Genomic DNA, 20,497 nt, shown 5'->3' on the forward strand with positions numbered 1-20,497 from the left:
CTATCTTGTGCCTAAAGATATCTTTCAGTTAATAACAAAACTGAGAAAATCTGTACATAGTTTTAAAATTCAGTTTGTTTTGGAATCCTGAGGAGGAGCTCGAACTTTTAAAACAAGACAGCCTTCTTGTTTCCTGAAACCAATCACCACTTTAACACTTATCTGTACAAGACTGACAACTAAAAATAATTTGTCACTATATATATTAATTTAACTAGCAACAGATATAAGATTGAAATAACAGTACAGATTTATGCTAAAGTAAATATTAACAGATTGGTCATATTAGAAACCACATAATCCTCTAGGGTATGTGTTCGTGTGTCTGTGTGTGTGTAATTTGGAAAGGAATGGTTAATATCTGTCTCTTATCCTTGCTCCTACTCTCTAACTAGGGTCACTTTAACCCACAGGCTGGTCACCCTCCCTAACCCCTTTGCTAATGAGTGGTGGTCCTGCCCCCCTGGCTGGCAGGCCCACCCTTCTTCAGCAAGCTGCTGCCCAGGGAAATGTCACTTTATTATCAATGCTGCTTAATGAAGAAGGACTGGACATTAATTACTCCTGTGAAGATGGCCATTCTGCCTTGTATTCTGCTGCTAAGAATGGACATACAGGTAAAGATGGTACCTTCTTACTTCACTGTATCACCCTCTTGCAAAAGGATGAAGAATTAAAAGCACTGTAGCCATTATTATGAGCAAAATTATTATTTCACATTTTTTCTTCCAGGTGAAATAAAAAACTTTTTCTACATGATATAAAGTTTTGTAAACATTTAAAAATCCAATTTGGACAGTTCAGTAACAATGTAAAATTTTGCAGCTAGCAAAAAGTTGTCTTTGTTTTATGCACAGTACAATGTATTGTGTGCCTAGAAGTTTGGGGTCTAGTAACTGTAAAACACATTTTGAATAAAGCCCCCATCTGTGGTCGCTTTGGCCAGGACAAAATAGCCCTAATTTGTCTCTTAGAAATGGCTGATGTCTGTGAAAGTAAAGCCGTAGGGCTTTAGCATATGCTGCAGTGAGGGAAAGTTTTAGTAGTTAGGAAAGGTCATGGGTCTGAAATTGTTCTGTAGTTAGAACCAATTTATAGTTATTTGAATTTTTTAAGAGAACTGAGAGGTTGTGCAACTATACACGACATATTGATGAAGTTGGGGGATTAATCTTGTTCCTTAAAAAGCAAATCTTATAGTCCAATATACTAAAACATAACAATAGTGCAGATAAAGACATGATCTGATGGCAAATGCAAAGTTAGACAGTAGGCATATATAAGCCATGTGATCCTTGGTGAATTCACATAATGTGGCTTTCTTGGAAGTTTCAGAGCTTCAGTGTGTTCCAGTGGGCTGCATAGAAGATTCTAGGGAACTACAGTATGAGAACTCATTATTTTAAAACTATTTTGGAGTACTTCTTCCAAAGTACAGTAGGAATTTCCTCTAATATAGAGAAATGCGGTCTAGTAAATAACATGTGGAACGTAGGTCTAAGTGGTATTCATGCCTGAGTCTGGTGACTTTCTGGAGGTTCTCCTTAATATTCATTCAGGGAGTTAAGTCTAAGATAACCACAACATGAAAGCATTTTAATGATTAAATTAAACACCAGAAAGTAAGATTTAACTATTTAAATACCAAGAATGGTATTTCAGTTTAGTCAAATAATTTTATTTTCCATCCAGTAACATTTTTTTCTGGGATTGTCTGATGGAAAAACCTGGTAAAACATTCTCTGACATACGACTCTTCTTTCACTCATCAGTCACTCTTCCCCCAGGCGCCCCCCAAAAATGAAAGAAACCTTGTCTTAGTTGATGAGTCTGGGGTATATGATCCTGGGGGAAAGAGGCTTCTTTTCCTTCATAATAGCCTGTGGAATCTTATATCGACCCTGAAAGAAATGTCAGATGAGCTGTGCATGAGAGAGGTCCCTTGGGGTTAGTATCTGTCTACAGCCTGTATAGAATTTGGCTCATGGTGAATCTAAGTGGGAAATTAAAATGGCTTTCTATTAAAATCCATAGACTGTGTGAGATTGCTGCTGAATGCAGAAGCCCAAGTCAATGCTGCTGATAAAAATGGCTTCACACCCTTGTGTGCTGCAGCTGCTCAGGGACATTTCAAGTAAGTGATGCTCTTAATCCTTTCCCCCCTCCCCTCATGAAAAGAGCCTCTTTATGATTTGCACATATATTTTAGTTCTGGCGGAATGTGTAAACTAGTACTTAAGATCCTTTGGCAAGTAAATTCAACTAAACATCTTTGAGAATTTAAATGCAAAGGAGGATCCTAAATTTGCTCTTCTTAATAATAGATAGTTGTATATTGGGAAGTGAAGAAGAGGAATATGCTGTTTCCAAACCTCGTGTGAATGAACTTGCTTCCGAAGAGGAAGATTATTTTTAGCCTATCAACATAAAGTCATCCCTCCTGTCTGTGGGGGATTGGTTCCAGGACCACCCACAGATGCCACAATGCGAGAATACTCTGAGTCTGTTATATAAAATGCTGCAGTATTTACATATAATCTACGCACATCCCCCCCTCCCCGTACACTTTAAATCATCTCTGGTTACTTATAATACCTAATACAATGTAAATGCTATGTAAATAGCTGCGAGCATGTGGCAAATTCAGGTTTTGCTTTTTGTAACTTCCTAGGATTTTTTTTCCAAGTATTTTCCATCTGGGGTTGGTTGAACTCACAAATGTGAAACCTGCACATATGGACAGTCAACTGTATATGTGGTTATGTAATGGATTGTTACACACTTCATTGTTCACTATTTTCCACCACCTCAACACACACACACACACACGTTATTTATTATTATAAATTGTTCGAGTATGCACCTTGCTTTATCATTTTTAAAAAAAAATTGAAGCAGGAACTTACATGCTTAAAGAAGTTAGAGCACAAAATCAAAAAGAGCCTGTAATCAGAATATACATAAATTTAGCAGTGATTTCTTCAGTTGCTTAAATAAGTCAGTTGAATAGAGATAACTTTTTGTAATCAAGTGATATTTTAATAATATTGATGGAATATAGCTAAATTGCTTTCTTTGCCTGTGCTGAAATGGTAGTCTGCAGAGAATGAAAGCTGTTTCCAAATTTTAACTTTTACCATCCGAACAGAAATGTTTCATTAACAAACATTAATTAGCATTAAGCAATTAACAAATCTCAGAATTCTTGACATAAGGTTTTTCAGTTTCACACTGCTGTCATTCTTTTGTAAATATGAATTTTTAAAAGTTCAAAATGCATCCTTAATATATGTATTACTTTTTTTCTACATGTTGAACATATGTCTCATCACTCTGAATTTATTATTGATGATCAGAACTATTGATTTTGCTGCTGCCTTTTTGCATGTATTCTGAGTCCTCCAGGAAAGACTCTTCTTCTGGACTACACTTTTGCCTTTACTGCCAGTAGGCAATCTGTAGGGCTACTTGCTTGGATAGTGTAGCAGTCATGGGAATGGAGGCATGGATGGATTGCAAAAAGGGAGAACCCGGGGAAAGGCAGGGAGGCTTGGTTAATTTAAATGTATATGAGATACACATCAGTATGTAACTTATTTTTTCTAATGTATAAACAAATCGAATGTTGCCAAAGGAAGCCAAGAGAAAGCTTGCCTCGGAGCAAAAACCCAAAGATGTTCATTGCTTCTTCATTGGGTTATGATTTATTCCTCTTTTCTAAATTTATTCTCATCTAATTTTGCAAACTGTAGTCAGTTCCTAAGTGCCATGAAGTCTTGAATTCACCTCATTGCTGTCCTTCCTGATTCTCAGGGCAATGTATTTCTGCTGAACTGTGTCTTTTTTCCTTGTAAACTAGCCCCATTTCAGGGGGGCAAAACAGCCTTTGCTGCCTTTTCTCCCCCAAACGGCCCTTTCCTCCGTCTCCCTGCCTTTTATAGTGGAGGCACATGGTGCCCTGCTGTCTGCGCTATTTATAATTATTTTCTCAAGTGAAAATCTCAGAATGACTCAGCAGCCTGACTCTTTTCAAGGTTCAAACTATTTTGAACCACAAATAATATATATGTCAAGCACAGTTAAACATATTCCAAGGACTCTACTTTTATAGGTTGTTTACAGAGAAGTGTCATAAACCAGGTATTCACCCTTGATCAAAGCTGTTGTTTTAAATTTTCATGGGAGTAATTAAAATATCTTCCAGCCTTCTTAAAATAGTATCTATATAATAAGACCAGTAATAATTGAGATTATATATATAATAATTCATGTAATAAATAAAGATGCAGAATTCCTCTAGCAGTATTGGCTCTTTTTAATATCTTGGTCAGGTGGTACTTCAGACGTCAAACCAAGTTTGTATATAATTAATCATACTGTTGTGTTTAGGTGTGTAGAATTATTAATTGCATATGATGCTAATATTAATCATGCTGCTGATGGAGGACAGACACCTCTATACCTGGCCTGTAAAAATGGAAATAAAGAATGTATTAAACTCTTGTTGGAAGCTGGAACTGACCGAAGTGTAAAAACCAGGGTGAGTACCTGTATTTTGTGTTTTGTCCTCTAATTACAGTATGTCTGCAAACTCTGCAGTTCAAAAAATAAAATAGGTTAAAATACAGGTTGCTTTGTTTTGTTTAAAGTTTTGTTTTGCTTTGAATATGTTATATCCTCATGGTCTGACCTCTGTTCATCTGATTATTCAAAGCTTGTTAGTTAGCCTTTCTTTTTGGAGGTAGTCGGTGTAGTACCAGGGATTTGTAAACCACCCACAAAGGTCAGCTGTCATTCATTGAGTTGTCGTCGTCATCCACAGTAGTGCTCATTTGTAATGTGTATAAACAGGAAGCAGATTTGTGGCAAGACAGTGCCCATTGGCAGGACTTAGAGGAAGGTTATTTGTGCTCACTCTTCCTCACAGAGCTGACCTTTGTTTTTGCTGAGATTATGCAGCATCTCACAGAGTTCAAGGTCATTGTCTAATTTGCCTCAGAACTTGAAGCCCTGTGTGTGGAAGTCCAGTATGGAACCTAATAGGCCGAAGTAGCTTTGACTCCGTCCCACACAGTCCTGCTGCCTGCTGTACAGGGTGCACAGGTGAAGCCGGATTTAGAAACTGAAGAAATGTAGAGTCTGATTCACAAGAAGAGTCCTTTGATATGACTTCTGCCTCAGCACACAAAAATACATTTGAAACAAGTTCCTCCATGCGCCCTCCCAAGTTGGCCTTTATCATCCTATCATGATAGACTTGAAGACCAAGAATCAGCCCTTCACACCCTGACATGCATTTCTTCAGGGGGGCCCATTTAAGAGCTGGCAGGTTTATGGGACCCACTCTTCACTGGGCTCAGGAATTTTTTTCCTGCAGTTTCCCAGAATGTTAAAAGTGTAATAATTACCACCCTATAGCATATTCATGATGAATGACAAGTGTAGACATGTTAATTGCCAAAGATTATCTGAACCTTGGATTTCTTCTGTTAATCGAGAATTGACTATACTGTGCATCCATTTCACAGGAATCACCCTTAAAATTTTCTAGGATAGAAAGGTATATTATGTATTTTAAGGTCACTCTTAGATACTGGATTTTATTAAGTTTTCAAAAGTAAACCCACAAATAATAGTATAATCAGGAATGTAATATAAGCTAGGTATAGACATTTTCCATTGAGTCCTATGGCTAGAGCTTTTTTTCTTTACTTTCTATTTTTTGAAAATCTGAGAAAATAGTCCAATGTTACTCTTATTCATGTTGTTTTATATATTTAAGAAATCTGTGGTATTACACATACTTATTATAAAATTCTACCTTATATATGAAAAAGGAATGAATTTTACATCAATATCTGAATGAAAAATAAGTAGTGCAACATAAAAATTGAAATCACATCCTATAAGTTAGAGAACACAGAAATCCATGCTGTCAAGCTAATTGTCGATGAACTGAATGAAATCATTAGAAGTACAGAGGCTCCAAAGTACAGAGATAAACAGCATAGTTGATAAAGGACCTTAAGGGAATAATTAATTATTTCTCACAACTTTTAATAAGAAATCAAAGGGGAATGAAGGATTTTAAGTTTTTCTGAAATGATTACATGGCCTTTGTAATATAAGGAAGGTCAAGAGCACTTACACTCTATTGCCTAATTAAGGCTGATGCCCAAGGAAAGGTATCCACAGCCCAACAAAGAAAAAGCTATGAAACATTTTGCCTGGCTGGGGTTCTCCCAAGGACTATATGATATTCCAGCTACTGCCAGCCATGGTCTTGCCTTAGCCAAGTTGATTCCTATGATGTGAAGTATAGAACCAGAGAAAGAGCCACAACATTCAAGAAGAGCTTTAGCAAATGATCAGTTGACTCAGTCTAAATGTAGATTGTTACCATTTATTGTCTGTTTTCCTCTCTGTCTTCTACCCCATTATTTTTTTTTTGACGTGTACTGTCAATTCAGTTCAGTCCAGTTCAGTCACTCAGTCGTGTCTGACTCTTTGCGACCCCATGGAATGGAGCTCGCCAGGCTTACCTGTCCATCACCAACTCCCGGAGCTTACTCAGACTCACGTCTATCGAGTCGGTGATGCCATCCAACCATCTCATCCTCTGTCGTCCCCTTCTCCTCCCACCTTCAGTCTTTCCCAGCATCAGGGTCTTTCCCAGTGAGTCAGTTCTTCGCATCAGGTGGCCAAAGTATTGGAGTTTCAGCTTCAGCATCAGTCCTTCCAATGAATTTTCAGGACGGATTTCCTTTAGGATGAACTGGTTTGATCTCCTTGCAGACAAAGGGACTCTCAAGAGTCTTCTCCATCACCACAGTTCAAAAGCATCAATTCTATTCACTGGAAAAAATTTAGTGTAGCAGTATGAAATACCAAATGAAAAAAAAAAAATAGGCTAAAGGGAAAATAAAACCAAAATACATATCACCAAAATAATCATCAATTCTTTTATGATAGTCTTAAAAATCTAATGAAAATGGATACCTGAGTAGAAGGCAGACCTCTCTATATAAAAATGAGAGACTACAGAGGGGATTAAGATTTTCTTTAGAATAGAGTTTGTCAAACTTTAGTGCATCAGAGTTGCCCAGAGGGCTGCTAAAACGGAATGCAGGGCCCCGCCCCTTGAGATTTCTGATTCAGTAGGTCTGGGATGGGAAAAGGCAATGGCACCCCACTCCAGTACTCCTGCTTGGAAAATCCCATGGATGGAGGAACCTGGTAGGCTGCAGTCCATGGGGTCGCTGAGGGTTGGACACGATTGAGCGACTTCACTTTCATTTTTCACTTTCATGCATTGGAGAAGGAAATGGCAACCCACTCCAGTGTTCTTGCCTGGAGAATCCCAGGGACGGGGTAGCCTGGTGGGCTGCTGTCTATGGGGTCACACAGAGTCAGACACGACTGAAGTGACTTAGCAGCAGCAGGTCTGGGATGAGGCTCAACAATTTACATTTCTAACAAGTTCACAGGTGGTGCTGATCAGGGAACCACACTTTGAGAACTGCTACCCTAAAAAAAAAAAATTCTGAGTCTGTTCTAGCAACCAGCTAAGTGGATGATTGGGGCTTCCAAGTAATATGTTCTAGAGAATGGGCCCAATATTTTAGTTGGAACATTTTCTAAGCTTGCATTTACCAGTGTCCATCTGCAATCCCAGAGAGGTCCATAGAGGCTGATAGATAAAGTTATTTGACTTTGTTTTTCCTTTATGTCTGCCTTTTCCATATTATCTAGAATCATTCCTTCTGGAATCAGTGGCATAAAATTTTAAGATGACTAGAATTACCACACTTCCCTATAAGTAGAACTGGCTTATTATACTTGGATATAAATTTTTAAAAATGTGTATGCTAAAGTTCATTCTTTCATAATATTAAGTTGAGATTTTGTTTTACCATATATAATGCATATTTACCAGGCTGGGTAGTACCAACTCACTCCAATGGTCGAGTGTAAGAAGAAACTCTTACAAAATAGCAGACATGAGTCAGAGCTATGGAAAAGGCACTAATTGACAGAGGTCTGAGAGAACCTAGCTCATTGATGATATTCAGGATTGGAATGCCTGCTTTTCCTGTCTCAGTGGTCCATGGCCAAGAATCTTTAGATGTGGACTTTAAATAACACTGCTCTCAACATTCATGTTGTAATCAACTCTTTCCCCCTGGTTGTTTTATTTTCAGGATGGCTGGACACCAATTCATGCAGCCGTGGACACTGGTAATGTGGACAGCCTCAAGCTTCTTATGTACCATAGAGCCCCAGCTCATGGAAACAAGTTGCAGGAGGAGCCTGGGTTGGCCATCTTAGACTTGGATCAAGAAGAAGAGCATCATGAAGGCACATCCAAGCCTGTTGTTCCTGCAGACCTCATCAACCATGCTGACAGTGAAGGCTGGACTGCTGCCCATATTGCTGCTTCAAAGGGTTTTAAGGTGTGTCTGGTAGCAGCTGGCCTCATTATACAGTTGTAATTTGATGAGTGGCAAAGTTGGCTGCTATTGGCTGAGTGTATTTTGCTTGAATAATTGGAGACTGAACAGCACCATTTTTGGAAATGATCAGCTTCCAGTAAGAACCAACTATATTTTTTGTCCAGCAGATATTTACCATCAAGCGTATATGAGATGTCATAAAAATCAGTTTGGAGTTTGTTAACAAATATGGGAGTAATTCCAGACATTTTATCTCATGTAAAATTAGGAAGAGAAATTGGATATTGATTGAGGCCTCAAGATTGTTTGAGTTAGTACCAAGGCCATGCAATGATTTTGAGGGAGAACCAGGATTCAAGTACACATGTCCTGTACTCTCAACTCCTTGACTATGCACTCCCTGTGCTGTCTCATGATTCATAAGAGAGAGTTCTAGATTTCACTCATTAGAGTAGAGAAAGATTGTGATTATTAAAGAAATAACATGACATAGGAAGCCATCCATTCATGCTTCTTTTTCCATTTAAATCACTTTAGCAATAATATTGCTTTAACAATGAAAAGCTATCAGGAAGCTGAGTGCAAGGCATTATGGAAGCTAACATTTGTAGGAATCATTTATGTGATTAGGTAACTCCTAGTTCAGTGGCAGGAATGCAAAATACAAGACAAGCATAGGATAAAAGAAGCACAGAAAATTTAAAACAAGGATAGTAGACATGTGTTTGGAGCAATACAAAAATGTAAATTCTTATTTTTTGGAAGACAGACTGCACGTATTTCAGGGAGCAGAGCTGTGGAATATTAGGCTCAGAAAGGACTCATTCTGGAGGAGATAGAAATGATTTTGGCCTTGCAGGCTGGGTTACATTTGTCACCCATCACTGGGAGAGGAGAGTAGTTCAGATGCAGGGAACAGTAGGAATGGTATGGAAGTAGAGAGGCTCCAGTTGAGCTATGAAGAGTAGTGAGAAGACAAGACTAGGAGTTTCATAGTATGGCACAGGCCTTCGGTGATGCACTGAGTTTTATTTACTAGACAGAGTAAAACTGTTGAAAAGTCTGTACAAAGGAACAAAAGAATCAGCTCTATAGTTTAAGTTGCTTGATTGAGCAATGGCATTTAGAAGATTTGGGATTATGAAAACATTGATGGCAGGGAGAGAGAATAGGTGAAAGATGATGAGGCTGGTAGAAATCATAAGAGAGGACACAGAGTAGAAATGTCCAAGAACTGCAGACAGATTAGACGCATTGAATGAATGGGATGAATAGAAGGATCATAGTTACGTTCCCAGAAAGAGGAAAGAAGAGGTGTTGTTGTGATCCAGCAGATAGAATGTGGGTTTAGGCATGCTGAATTTAATGCTGGGACGTGTTCATCCAGATGGAGATATCTGGAAATAGCTAGAAATGTGCATTTGGAGCTCCTGGTTGGTAACTTCCTGTGTTATGATCTAGAGCAGAAGCTGTTCATCTTGGACTTGGGTGTTTTTGAAACAAGTGAGGAACAGGAATGAGTCAGTCCAGTGTGGAGGTATTGCTTGGTAGTAGTAGTTTACTCCTGATTATCCTTTAAAAAAAAAAAAAAAACCTACAGTAATTATATGAGCTTGATATTTGTGTATTGATTTGAATGGAATGCAATGACATTTGACATAAAAGTACTTGGAAGGCAAAGATGGGAAATATGAAAGGCTTAAATTTGAATAGGCATAATTAATCTAGGACAGTGAATCTAATTTGATGGAGAAAATGTGTGTTGCAGGGGTGGTTTTTGACTTACCTCCCTCTTCTAGAAAATCTCGGAGTATAATGTGAAAGGTTACTGACAGTGGTAGGTTGTTCATGCGCTCAACCTGAAGGCAAGAAAGAAATATGAAACCTGAGCATCACTGAAAGGAGCTCTCCCTCCAGGGTGAGTAGTTACCCTTTAGGGTGGGGGCTTATGGTGCCACTCAGCTCCTCCTTTATGAACTCCTCATTAGGCCTGGTGGTTTCATAGCTGAAGATGGTATCTTCATGGATTCCCAGGCCCTTGGCAACGTGGATGCTCTGTCAAGAGAAATAGAATTTCTTTCTCATGTCTAATATGACTCTTCCAATAGTCTCTTATTTTAAGAATTTAAGATAAATTTTGAATAAGAAGAGAGAGATTTTAGAAAGTAAGCATAGCTGACAACATTGACACACTGCAAAGAAAAATAATAGATCAAAATAACAGGCTTTTTTTTTTTTTTTTTTTTTTTGCCCTGAAGTAGATACTTTGTCTTCCAGGCTTACTTCTTGATTACAATTAGGACATTTAAACTATGGAACTTCCCTGGTGACTCAGAGGTTAAAGCATCTGTCTCCAATGCGGGAGACCTGGGTTCTATCCCTGGGTCGGGAAGATCCCCTGGAGAAGCAAATGGTAACCCACTCCAGTATTCTTGCCTGGAGAATCCCATGAACGGAGAAGCCTGGTAGGCTACAGTCCACGGGGTCACAAAGAGTCGGACACAACTGAGCAACTTAACTTCACTTCAAACTATGGAGAGATGAATAGACATTGGGAATGGAGACCAGATTGCCCGGTTTCATTACTCTTCACACGATACCACTCAGCCTGCCTTCCTAGTCATGGGTATTGGAAGATATTTTTGCATCCTTTGCCTAATACAGTGTTTATATCGTGGCTGAGATAGTTGTCCAGAGAGGTAATCTATTCACAACTAAGTTGCTAAGACTAGTTTTCAGAAAAAATACATTACAATCCTGAGTTAATCATTGTGTGGGTGAAGAGATTCTACACTGACCACAAGTAGGGCTTAAAAGATGTATGTTTTTTTTTCTACCATAGCATACATGTGTCCAATCTACATAAGGTAGTAGCACCATTGTTACCCAAGAATATCACTTCAGTTTCCACATGTTTCTCAACTGACAAACGTGGGATTTTGGAGCTTGAAGACACATAGCTCATCTATTCCAACCCCCTTGCCTTGCAGATGAAAAAGTTTCAGTTTTGGGAAATTGCATAACTAATTCCCCAAAGTCAATTCATAGAAGATCAGGTTCCTCAGTCAGTTCTTTTTCCACTTAGTTCTTGGTCTTTTTCCCAATGACTAAGCAATTTATGCAAATCACCATTTGGTCTTTGGTAACCAGAGTAGCTCTCTCTAAAGCTGGTCTGTGACTACTGCACGGCCGAACTCGTCACTGAGGATAAACTTGTTTTCATCACTCAGTGTGCGTAGATAGAAGAATTTCTTAGTGAAACTCTGTGTTCTGTCATGAGAACTTTGACACATCAAGTTCCTGCAGCAGAAATAGATTAGGGAGAGTGTCTGGATTTGAGCATCTGGTTGTCAAAGCTCTCATACAACAGATTCTTAATTTGAGGGACTCTGCATGTTGTAAGTCCAGGAGTAGATTATAACTCTAGCTTACATATTGCCAAAGCCGGAGGCTACCTATCACTCCTGTTCTTACTCGGTCTTTCTGGGTTGTTTAACATGTTGATTCTAATGCAGACCTCTCCTTGGCTTCCACAACACTGCCCCTTCCTTGCTTCCCTTCTGAATTTGATGATCAGGCTTTTTCTTTGTTTTTTTTCTGTTTTCTCTTTTTTAACCCTAGGAAACTCCCAAGCCATCCTAGCTGCCTAGTCCTATTTTTAAGAATTTATCCAGTCTTTCAACTTCAACTGTGGCTTCTACAATAACTCTTCCCAAGCCCAGATCTCCCATCCGGCTTTTTACCTGCTTTCCAGTCATTTAGTTTCCACCGTCCTAGAGGTCATCCCTAAGCAGGCCTGTGGTCCTCTGGTCAGGCAGTGGTCCTCTTGTCGACATCTTTATGCTGTTCTCGCATTGTTCTGGGATTGTAGACTGACTGATGCCTTTTTAGCTCTTAACCAGGTGAATCCCAGGCATTTCCTCCCACATTCTAGCATCCGCCCTAACTGGATGGTCTGCATGAGGTGTGTATCTTAAGTGCAGAGGCCCACATAGAGCCCTACAATGTAGATTTTCTCTCCCTAGGTCATGCCTACAAAGAAGAAAAAAAATGATAGGAGTCCTTAAAATTCTTTCTTGTCACAGAGAGTTGGGTACCTGGCTAGAAAAGACAAAGACAGGATAACTTGTGAGGCTGGACCAAATCTTTGGGACTAGATGCTAATCATGGTAAATAGAAATCCATTCTTTGGAGTCTTTTATTTTTTGTGCTTTTGATTCTCCTTGACTATTTTTCCCTTAATTTTTATAAGATTATTTTTGAAAAGGCCAGATTGACTCAACTGTGTGTAGACAAAGGAAAGGCTCTTTTTTAAAACCTCATTCCAGAATGTCCAGTGTTGCACACTTGCTTAATTTAACCACCAATGACTCACTGGGAGGATCCTAAAGGATTCTCACATAAACTTGGCCAACCAGAGTTGTGCTCCCACCCCTCACGGAAGATCTGCACTTTCTCGTGTTTTCCAGTGTTTTCCACTGACACCTTTCATGGATCTAGTTTGACCCTTTTTCTCCTCTCAGTCTATACTTTTCCCCTTGAATGATCTTACTGGTCCCCAGAATATAATCTATAGAGGTTCCAAAATCTTCTCTCTAGCCCACTTATTCATGTCCTCAGTCCTTTCAGGAAGATCCTGTGTAGGAAGCCCACAATTTACAGGGCATCTCGTTTATAGCCCAGTTGGCCCAATACAGTCCTTGTGGATGCCCATCATCCCAATGGAACCATTAACAGTGCCCCCTTTTACTCTTAAAGGTGTCTCAGTTTAGACAGATGTACAGTAACCCTATCGATGGCCACTGCTATCTATCTATAGTGCTGGTGGTGGTGTTTAGTCACTCAGTTGTGTCAGCTCTTTGTGACCCCATGGACTGTAGCCTGCCAGGCTCCTCTGTCCATGGGATTTCCCAGGCAAGAATATTGGAGTGGGTTGCCATTTCCTTCTCCAGGGGATCTTCCTGACCGGGGATTGAACCCATATCTCCTGCAAGTCTCGTGCATTACAGGTTGCTTCTTTACTGCTGAGCCATCCAGGAAGCCCTATTGATGGCCATATTCACATTTATTTCCACCAAACAGCTCCATGAGGATGCGTCCCCAGAGTTCTGTGTTTATAATGCATTTCTGTTCCTCCTCCCTTAATCCAGTAACATCATCTGACATTTGTGTCTCTTGCTCCATCTTGCTAAGTTACTGAGTTCAAATGATGGATACAATTCTAGATTTTATTCCTTTATAAATGAGTGCATGAACAAAGAGGAGGCTGTGTTTTTAAATACATTCCAGGATGTCCCTTGGGGAGCCTTCATCACAGGCTGTCTGAACTTGCATAGGCTGCTGTGGTCTCCCCATCTCCAGTCTCACCACCTCCTTTATGCTGCTTTGAGAGGGACCTTTCTAGTTGGTTGTGTATTTTACCCCTCATCTTTCCAAGGATAACTGATCTTTCTGTCACTTCGAGGATGAGTGCCAGCCCTGTACATGACAGTCAGGTCCCTTCCAGCTCCGGCCTCAGCCTCTTCGCACCAGCACACTCCTGGCTCCTTCTCCCCTGTGCTCTCTGCTCGAATCCTGCAGACATCCTGTGCCGTCTCCTCTCCCTGCCTTTGCATCTGCTGTTCCCATTACCCCAAATGGCCCCTTCTGTCCTGACCCCTCCCTGCCTGGAAAACATCTCAGCTTAGGTCTTGGCTTCCAGGAGTTCATTGCTCCCAGGGTACCTCTTCACACTTCACTTAGGGAGCTTGTTCTTTACTGGAATTATTTATATACCCCCTTCCCTCTCCACTGCCTCCAAAAAAATCACTTTCATCATTATATATATTGTGCTCAGCAGCCTCTGGCCCACGGGTACTAAACGTTTGTTGAATCAAGGAGTAAATGAGTAAATTTTATGACAGTTCTTTCTTAACCGGTCTTCTTTCTGTCACTTTGTTTTTCAGTATGTCTTCCAAGCTCACTAGTTGGTTTTCAGAACTGAGTTGATCATGGCACTTGTCTACCCAGACATATCCTGTCTCCTGCAAAGAGTCATGCTCTCTTACCCTCAGCCCTTCCTGGCTAACTCCAGCCACCTTTGTCTCCCCCCTAAATCTCTGCTTCCTCAGCTGTTGTTACCCATCGTGTTGTTTCTCCATCTCCCCTGCTCTGCCCAGCAGGGGGCACAGCCACATCCCAAGGTTGTTCCTGATGTGTGTGCTGGACCTCACCTGTGCATTTGCGGACTGAATTCCCTCCCACTCCCTCTGCCCAAGCTCAGTCTCTCAAGTTTCCTGCTCTGAGCTGGATCTTATCTCTAGCTCTTTGGACTTGGGTGTTCTCCTTAGTCTGCCTGGCACTGGTACCTTTCTTCTCAGCTCTTAAAGGCCACTGACAGAGGTGGTTCATTAACCCTAAACATCCCTTCTCCCCTCTTCTACAATAACGAACCTCTCAGAGTTCAGCCCCAAATAAAGACTACATTTTCCAGCTTCCTGGAAGATGACCATGGCTGCCTACCTAAGTTCTGGCGATTGGGATGTGAGTGGAAATAGAAGCCGAAACCAAAGCCCACTGTCTTTTAACAAGTCTCTGCTCACTAGAGACGTGTATCTGTGTTGTGGTTAATAGCACTTTGACTTAGACTTATTCATCTGGACTACTTGCTCTACATTCCTTGGAACAGCCTGCCCAGTTTAAGTCCCCTGAGAATCCGTGTCCAGAAACAGCAGTTGGCATCACAGCATTTGTTCTCTCCGCTCAGATCCCACGCATCAACGAGAGAGCTTAGATGTTTTTCTCTACCCTTCCCGCTTCTTCTTCTGCTGAGTAAAACTTTGCCCCTCACTTCCATAGGCCCCCTTTCCTGCGTATTTTTCTCATGACTCTTGACAATATGTCATGTTTCTGCCGGAGAAACAGAACTGTTACCTTATTCATCGTCACAACCCTGGGGTCTTGACACAGCTCCTGGCACGCAGGTGCTTAGTACCTGTTTCATAACGTTGTGAGGTTTGATGAGCACTAAATACGTGTGCAGTCTTGTAACGGTGCCTGGCACTTAGTATGTGCTTGAATAGTTTTTGTAGCTGCTGTTGTTAAGTGTCGGTTAGGTAAAGTTCTCATCTTTGTGTTCCCCATGGAGCTCAGCAGAGTGCTGGGAAACTCACAGTTGTGGCCCCATTTGGATATGCCTTATCCTGCTATCTTTCCTACATTCTGTGCATCCTTATAGAGAAAGCCACTGCTTAGATTATTGCCTACTGATCTGCCTGACTATAATAATTATATACAACCCACCTTATAGGTGGTCTTGAATCTTGCAAATTTTGGTTGCATCTTTTATCATTTCTGTTTCTAATTTAAACTAACATCACCTAGAATTGTGACATTTGTTGATGTGCTATAATTCCTCACCACTTACCTGAATACTTGGGCTGTTTTCTAATTGGTGATGATTATGTTGATTGTAACAAATACAGCAAGCTAATAAATATTGAGTGTTTTATGTGCCGAGAATATAAATTACCTATCTTTTCATTTAAATCACCTAACAACCTTATGTGGAGAAGGCAATGGCAACCCACTCCAGTACTCTTGCCTGGAAAATCCCATGGACAGAGGAGCCTGGTAGGCTGCAGTCCATGGGGTCGCTAAGAGTCGGACACAACTGAGCGACTTCACTTTCACTTTTCACTTTCATGCATTGGAGAAGGAAATGGCAACCCACTCCAGTGTTCTTGCCTGGAGAATCCCAGGGACAGCGGAGCCTTGTGGGGTCTCACAGAGTCGGACACAACTGAAGTGACTTAGCAGCAGCAACAACCTTATGAAATATAGATATATGAGACACAGATAAGGAAACTGAAGCAGAAGAATGTTAAATGATGTACCAAAAGTCAGATAAAAATCATTTATATTGGCAGGATAAGACACCAGGTCTGTTTTACCTCTAACCTGTTTTTGCTACAAGTACTAACTTGTGTAATAAATGTATTATTTCTGTCTCTTATCATCTGAGAATTCGTGAAGTTTAGTGCTCAGATTGCATTCTGCTTGAATCTTTCATTTAAGTCAATTTCATTAACTCTCATGCATTTACTGATTTTGTACAAATTAGTAATATCAATGGGATAAAAACTATTATTTATTTATTTGGCTTAGTTTTTAGTTCATTTCTTAGCTTAGTGATTTTTTTTTCTTTTTTTTTTTTTTTAATTTTATTTTATTTTTAAACCTGAAACACTAAAGGCGCCCGATCTTGTCTGATCTCGGAAGCTTAGTGATTTTTTAAAACTTGAACCCCAGACCTATGAAAGCCAGACTTTGATTCTTAGAGGAGATCCCTCCAGCCTCAACAGCAGCAGTGATAAACGTTGTCAGTTAATCCCTTTGCAGGCAAACAGATTTTCTTTATTCAAAGGTCCTCTGGCTCAGCTCCTCCATTTTGCAGGTACCAAAGCCTTGTCTCCCACCCCCTCAGCATCCAAAAAGAGCCCCTATATTAAATCAGCACTGGCTTCCTTTTCATATTTCGCTTACTTGGTGATCTCAGCTTACTCTTTTTCTTTCTGACCCTTATGCATTCCTTGTATTTCCTCGTGGACTATGATTGCATTTAAAATATATTTAGGAGGCAATAGGAAGCAACTGGAACTCAGATATACTCCTGGTGGGAGTAGAGTTTGGTATAGCCACTTTTAAAAGCTCTTTGCAGTATACACAGATACAGAACATGTGCATACCCTGTGCCCCAGCAGACCGACTCTGTATATATACCCAATAGAAATGTGTACCTGTGTCTGCCAAAGGACACGTATCAGAATGTCCATAGTAGAACCCAAATGTCCACCAACAAGAGTAGAGATGAATTGTGGTATATCCATGTCATACACAGTAATTTTAAAATAGGATGAATTGAATTATAACTATTCCTAATACATATATGAATTTTATAGCATTATGGTGAATGAAAAGCCAGATATAAAAGTGTACCTGTAATATGGTGCCATTTATATAAAACTCTTAAAACAGGCTAAGTGGACTTCCCATCTTAGAAATCATAATAGTAGCTGCCTTTGTGAGGAGAAAGGAGGGATTAGTGGTTGAGATGGAACATTAAGGGGACTTCCAGAGTACTCCTCCCACAAGTATGTTCACTTTGTGGTAATTCTGCAAGCTTCACACGTATTTATGTACTTTTCTACATAGATACTATACATCAGTAAGGAAAACATGTTTTATAAAACACACAAAAAAAGTATCTTACAGCAAGAATAGGGAAAGCTGTTCAGACTGCCTAGTTTACCGTGTTGTCAAAAGTGAAAGTCAGCCCAAAGCCTGTGTGTGTGTGTGTTAGTGTGTGTGTACGTGTAGGGAAGTGATGAAAAGAACAGTGCTTGTTTTGGTTGTTAGTTCCTTTTCATGGTTTCTGGTTTATTCCATTTTGTGCTTACTTTGATGGGAAATCAGGAGACAAATCAGGAAGTAATAGAAGTTGAAATAGCAGAGCTCCTTGATAAATATCCCAATGTAGTATCCTGCCATGCACTTACTTGAAAATGTTTGCATATATATATATATATATTGTCTGTCTACCACTTTGAATTGAAAAACTTTGGAAAACCAAGACCTTTCACCTCAAAGGCTAGTGATACCTTTTGAGTGGAGACTCCCTGGAGCAATACAGAAGAAACTTAAAAAGTAAGGGCATGTAACTTCCATGTCTATTGAGAGTGTTTTTCTAAAACCTCAGTCAATATGGTATTTACATATAATTTTCAAATAAAAAATAAGACAACATAAGATCCAAAATATATTTGTGGTTACAAGGACTCTGGGACAGAATTTGAACTCTGCACTTTTATGACCAGGAAGACAATACCTGGTCTAGAAGACAACGCTGGGCATTCGGTTGTAGCAGAAGTCTTTTTGTATTTCCAGATTACCATAAAAGGATAGTGTCTGCCCAAGTCTTTTTTCCTTAATGGCACTCTGCAAACTGAGTGATTAGTAAGCCAGTTTTTTCTCTTGAAACCTAAGAGGCTGTTCTAAGAGCAGCAGTGTTTTGATCCTGTGAATCACATGTAAATGAAGCCCTCTTTGCTTTTCACTTGGAGACAGTGTTTAGATTAATCTGTATATTTGGGTTGTTGGAAAAGAAATAAGCTTCTGATTGAGAATTCCTTTTTGGCTTGCTACAGGCCACTGAATCTTCCCTTGGAGTTTTCACTTGAGTTGATTCATTTGGACAGGAGGTAATGGAGTTCTTGTCTTCACAGAACTGCCTAGAAGTCTTGTGTAGGCACGGAGGGCTGGAACCGGAAAGAAGAGATAAGTGTAATCGGACCGCACACGATGTTGCTACTGATGACTGCAAGCACCTGCTGGAGAATCTGAGTGAGTGCCTGTGCAGCTGTGTGGCTTGTCCTGCATCCACCATGCAGGGGCTTCTGGGACTGTGAGGAAGATACTGATACAGCTTCAGTTTTCTCATTCTCTTCTTAACTTCCATTCAACACTAGCTGCTATAGAAACACTGATTATAAATGGGATACTTTTATTTTTCCATATAGAATGGCTTTTTACAGAATTACTGAAACAGTGCTAGCTCTTTCTCATCTTTGACCTTGGACAATATTTAATAATCACTGCTTTTTTTCTTCTGACTTAGATTATCTTTACCTTTCTAGACATCTAGACATGAGACTAGAATGGTACAAAAAAAAAAATCATGGCCAACTAGTTTGCTATTAGCTGACTGTGTGAATGTAGGCAGGTCAGTTATCTTTCAATATCTGGTTGCCTGCCTGTCTAGGAAGATAACCTTTTGATTCCATTCTAGCTCTAAGAGTATATGCTTCTCAGCACATGCTGTGAAAGTTTCACTTGCGGGTGTGTGAATTTGGAGGGCTCAGTTCATTTCAGTCGCTCAGTCGAGTCCAACTCTTTGCGACCCCATGAACTATAGCACACCATGCATCCCTGTCCATCACCAACTCCCGGAGTCCACCCAAACTCATGTCCATTGAGTCGGTGATGCCATCCAACAATCTCATCCTCTGTCATCCCCTTCTCCTCCTGCCCTCAATCTTCCCCAACAGCAGGGTCTTTTCAAATGAGTCAGCTCTTTGCATCAGGTGGCCAAAGTATTGGAGTTTCAGCTTCAACATCAGTCCTTCCAATGAATACCCAGGACTGATCTCCTTTAGGATGGACTGGTTGGATCTCCTTGCAGTCCAAGGGACTCTCAAGAGTTTTCTCCAACACCACAGTTCAAAAGCATCAATTCTTCAGCGCTCAGCTTTCTTTATACTCCAACTCTCACATCCATACATGACCACTGGAAAAACCATAGCCTTGACTAGACAGACCTTTGTTGGCAAAGTAATGTCTCTGCTTTTTAATATGCTGTCTAGGTTAGTCATAACTTACCTTCCAAGGAGTAAGCGTCTTTTAATTTCATGGCTGCACTCACCATCTGCAGTGATTTTGGAGACCCCAAAATAAAGTCAGCCACCGTTTCCACTGTTTCCCCATCTATTTCCCATGAAGTGACGGGACTGGATGCAATGATCTTAGTTTTCTGAATGTTGAGTTTGAAGCCAACTTTTTCACTCTCCTTTTTCACTTTCATCAAGAGGCTCTTTAGTTCTTCACTTTCTGCCATAAGGGTGGTCTCATCTGCATATCTGAGGTTATTGATATTTCTCCTAGCAGTCTTGATTCCAGCTTGTGCTTCTTCCAGCCCAGTGTTTCTCATGATGTACTCTGCCTATAAGTTAAATAAGCAGGGTGGCAATATACAGCCTTGACGTACTCCTTTTACCATTTGGAACCAGTCTGTTTTTCCATGTCCAGTTCTAACTGTTGCTTCCTGACCTGCATACAGGTTTCTCAAGAGGCAGCTCAGGTGCTCTGGTATTCCCATCTCTTTCAGAATTTTCCACAGTTTATTGTGATCCACATAGTCAAAGGCTTTGGCATAGTCAATAAAGCAGAAATAGATGTTTTTCTGGAACTCTCTTGCTTTTTTGATGACGCAGCAGATGTTGGCCATTTGA

At 40.1% G+C, this 20,497-nt stretch overlaps 1 protein-coding gene across 1 annotated transcript in view; it reads left to right on the plus strand.

Annotated features, from left to right (window-relative positions):
• Positions 1-20,497, plus strand: part of CTTNBP2 (cortactin binding protein 2) — a 169,358-nt gene that overhangs the window by 89,458 nt on the left and 59,403 nt on the right. The window contains exons 5-9 of the mRNA XM_055590284.1: positions 414-617; positions 2,035-2,134; positions 4,390-4,540; positions 8,202-8,453; positions 18,716-18,833. Coding sequence (XP_055446259.1) covers positions 414-617; positions 2,035-2,134; positions 4,390-4,540; positions 8,202-8,453; positions 18,716-18,833 — 825 coding nt within the window. The remainder of the gene's footprint in view (positions 1-413; positions 618-2,034; positions 2,135-4,389; positions 4,541-8,201; positions 8,454-18,715; positions 18,834-20,497) is intronic.

This window comes from Bubalus kerabau, chromosome 8, assembly GCF_029407905.1.
Source record: "Bubalus kerabau isolate K-KA32 ecotype Philippines breed swamp buffalo chromosome 8, PCC_UOA_SB_1v2, whole genome shotgun sequence".
Taxonomy (NCBI): domain Eukaryota; kingdom Metazoa; phylum Chordata; class Mammalia; order Artiodactyla; family Bovidae; genus Bubalus; species Bubalus kerabau.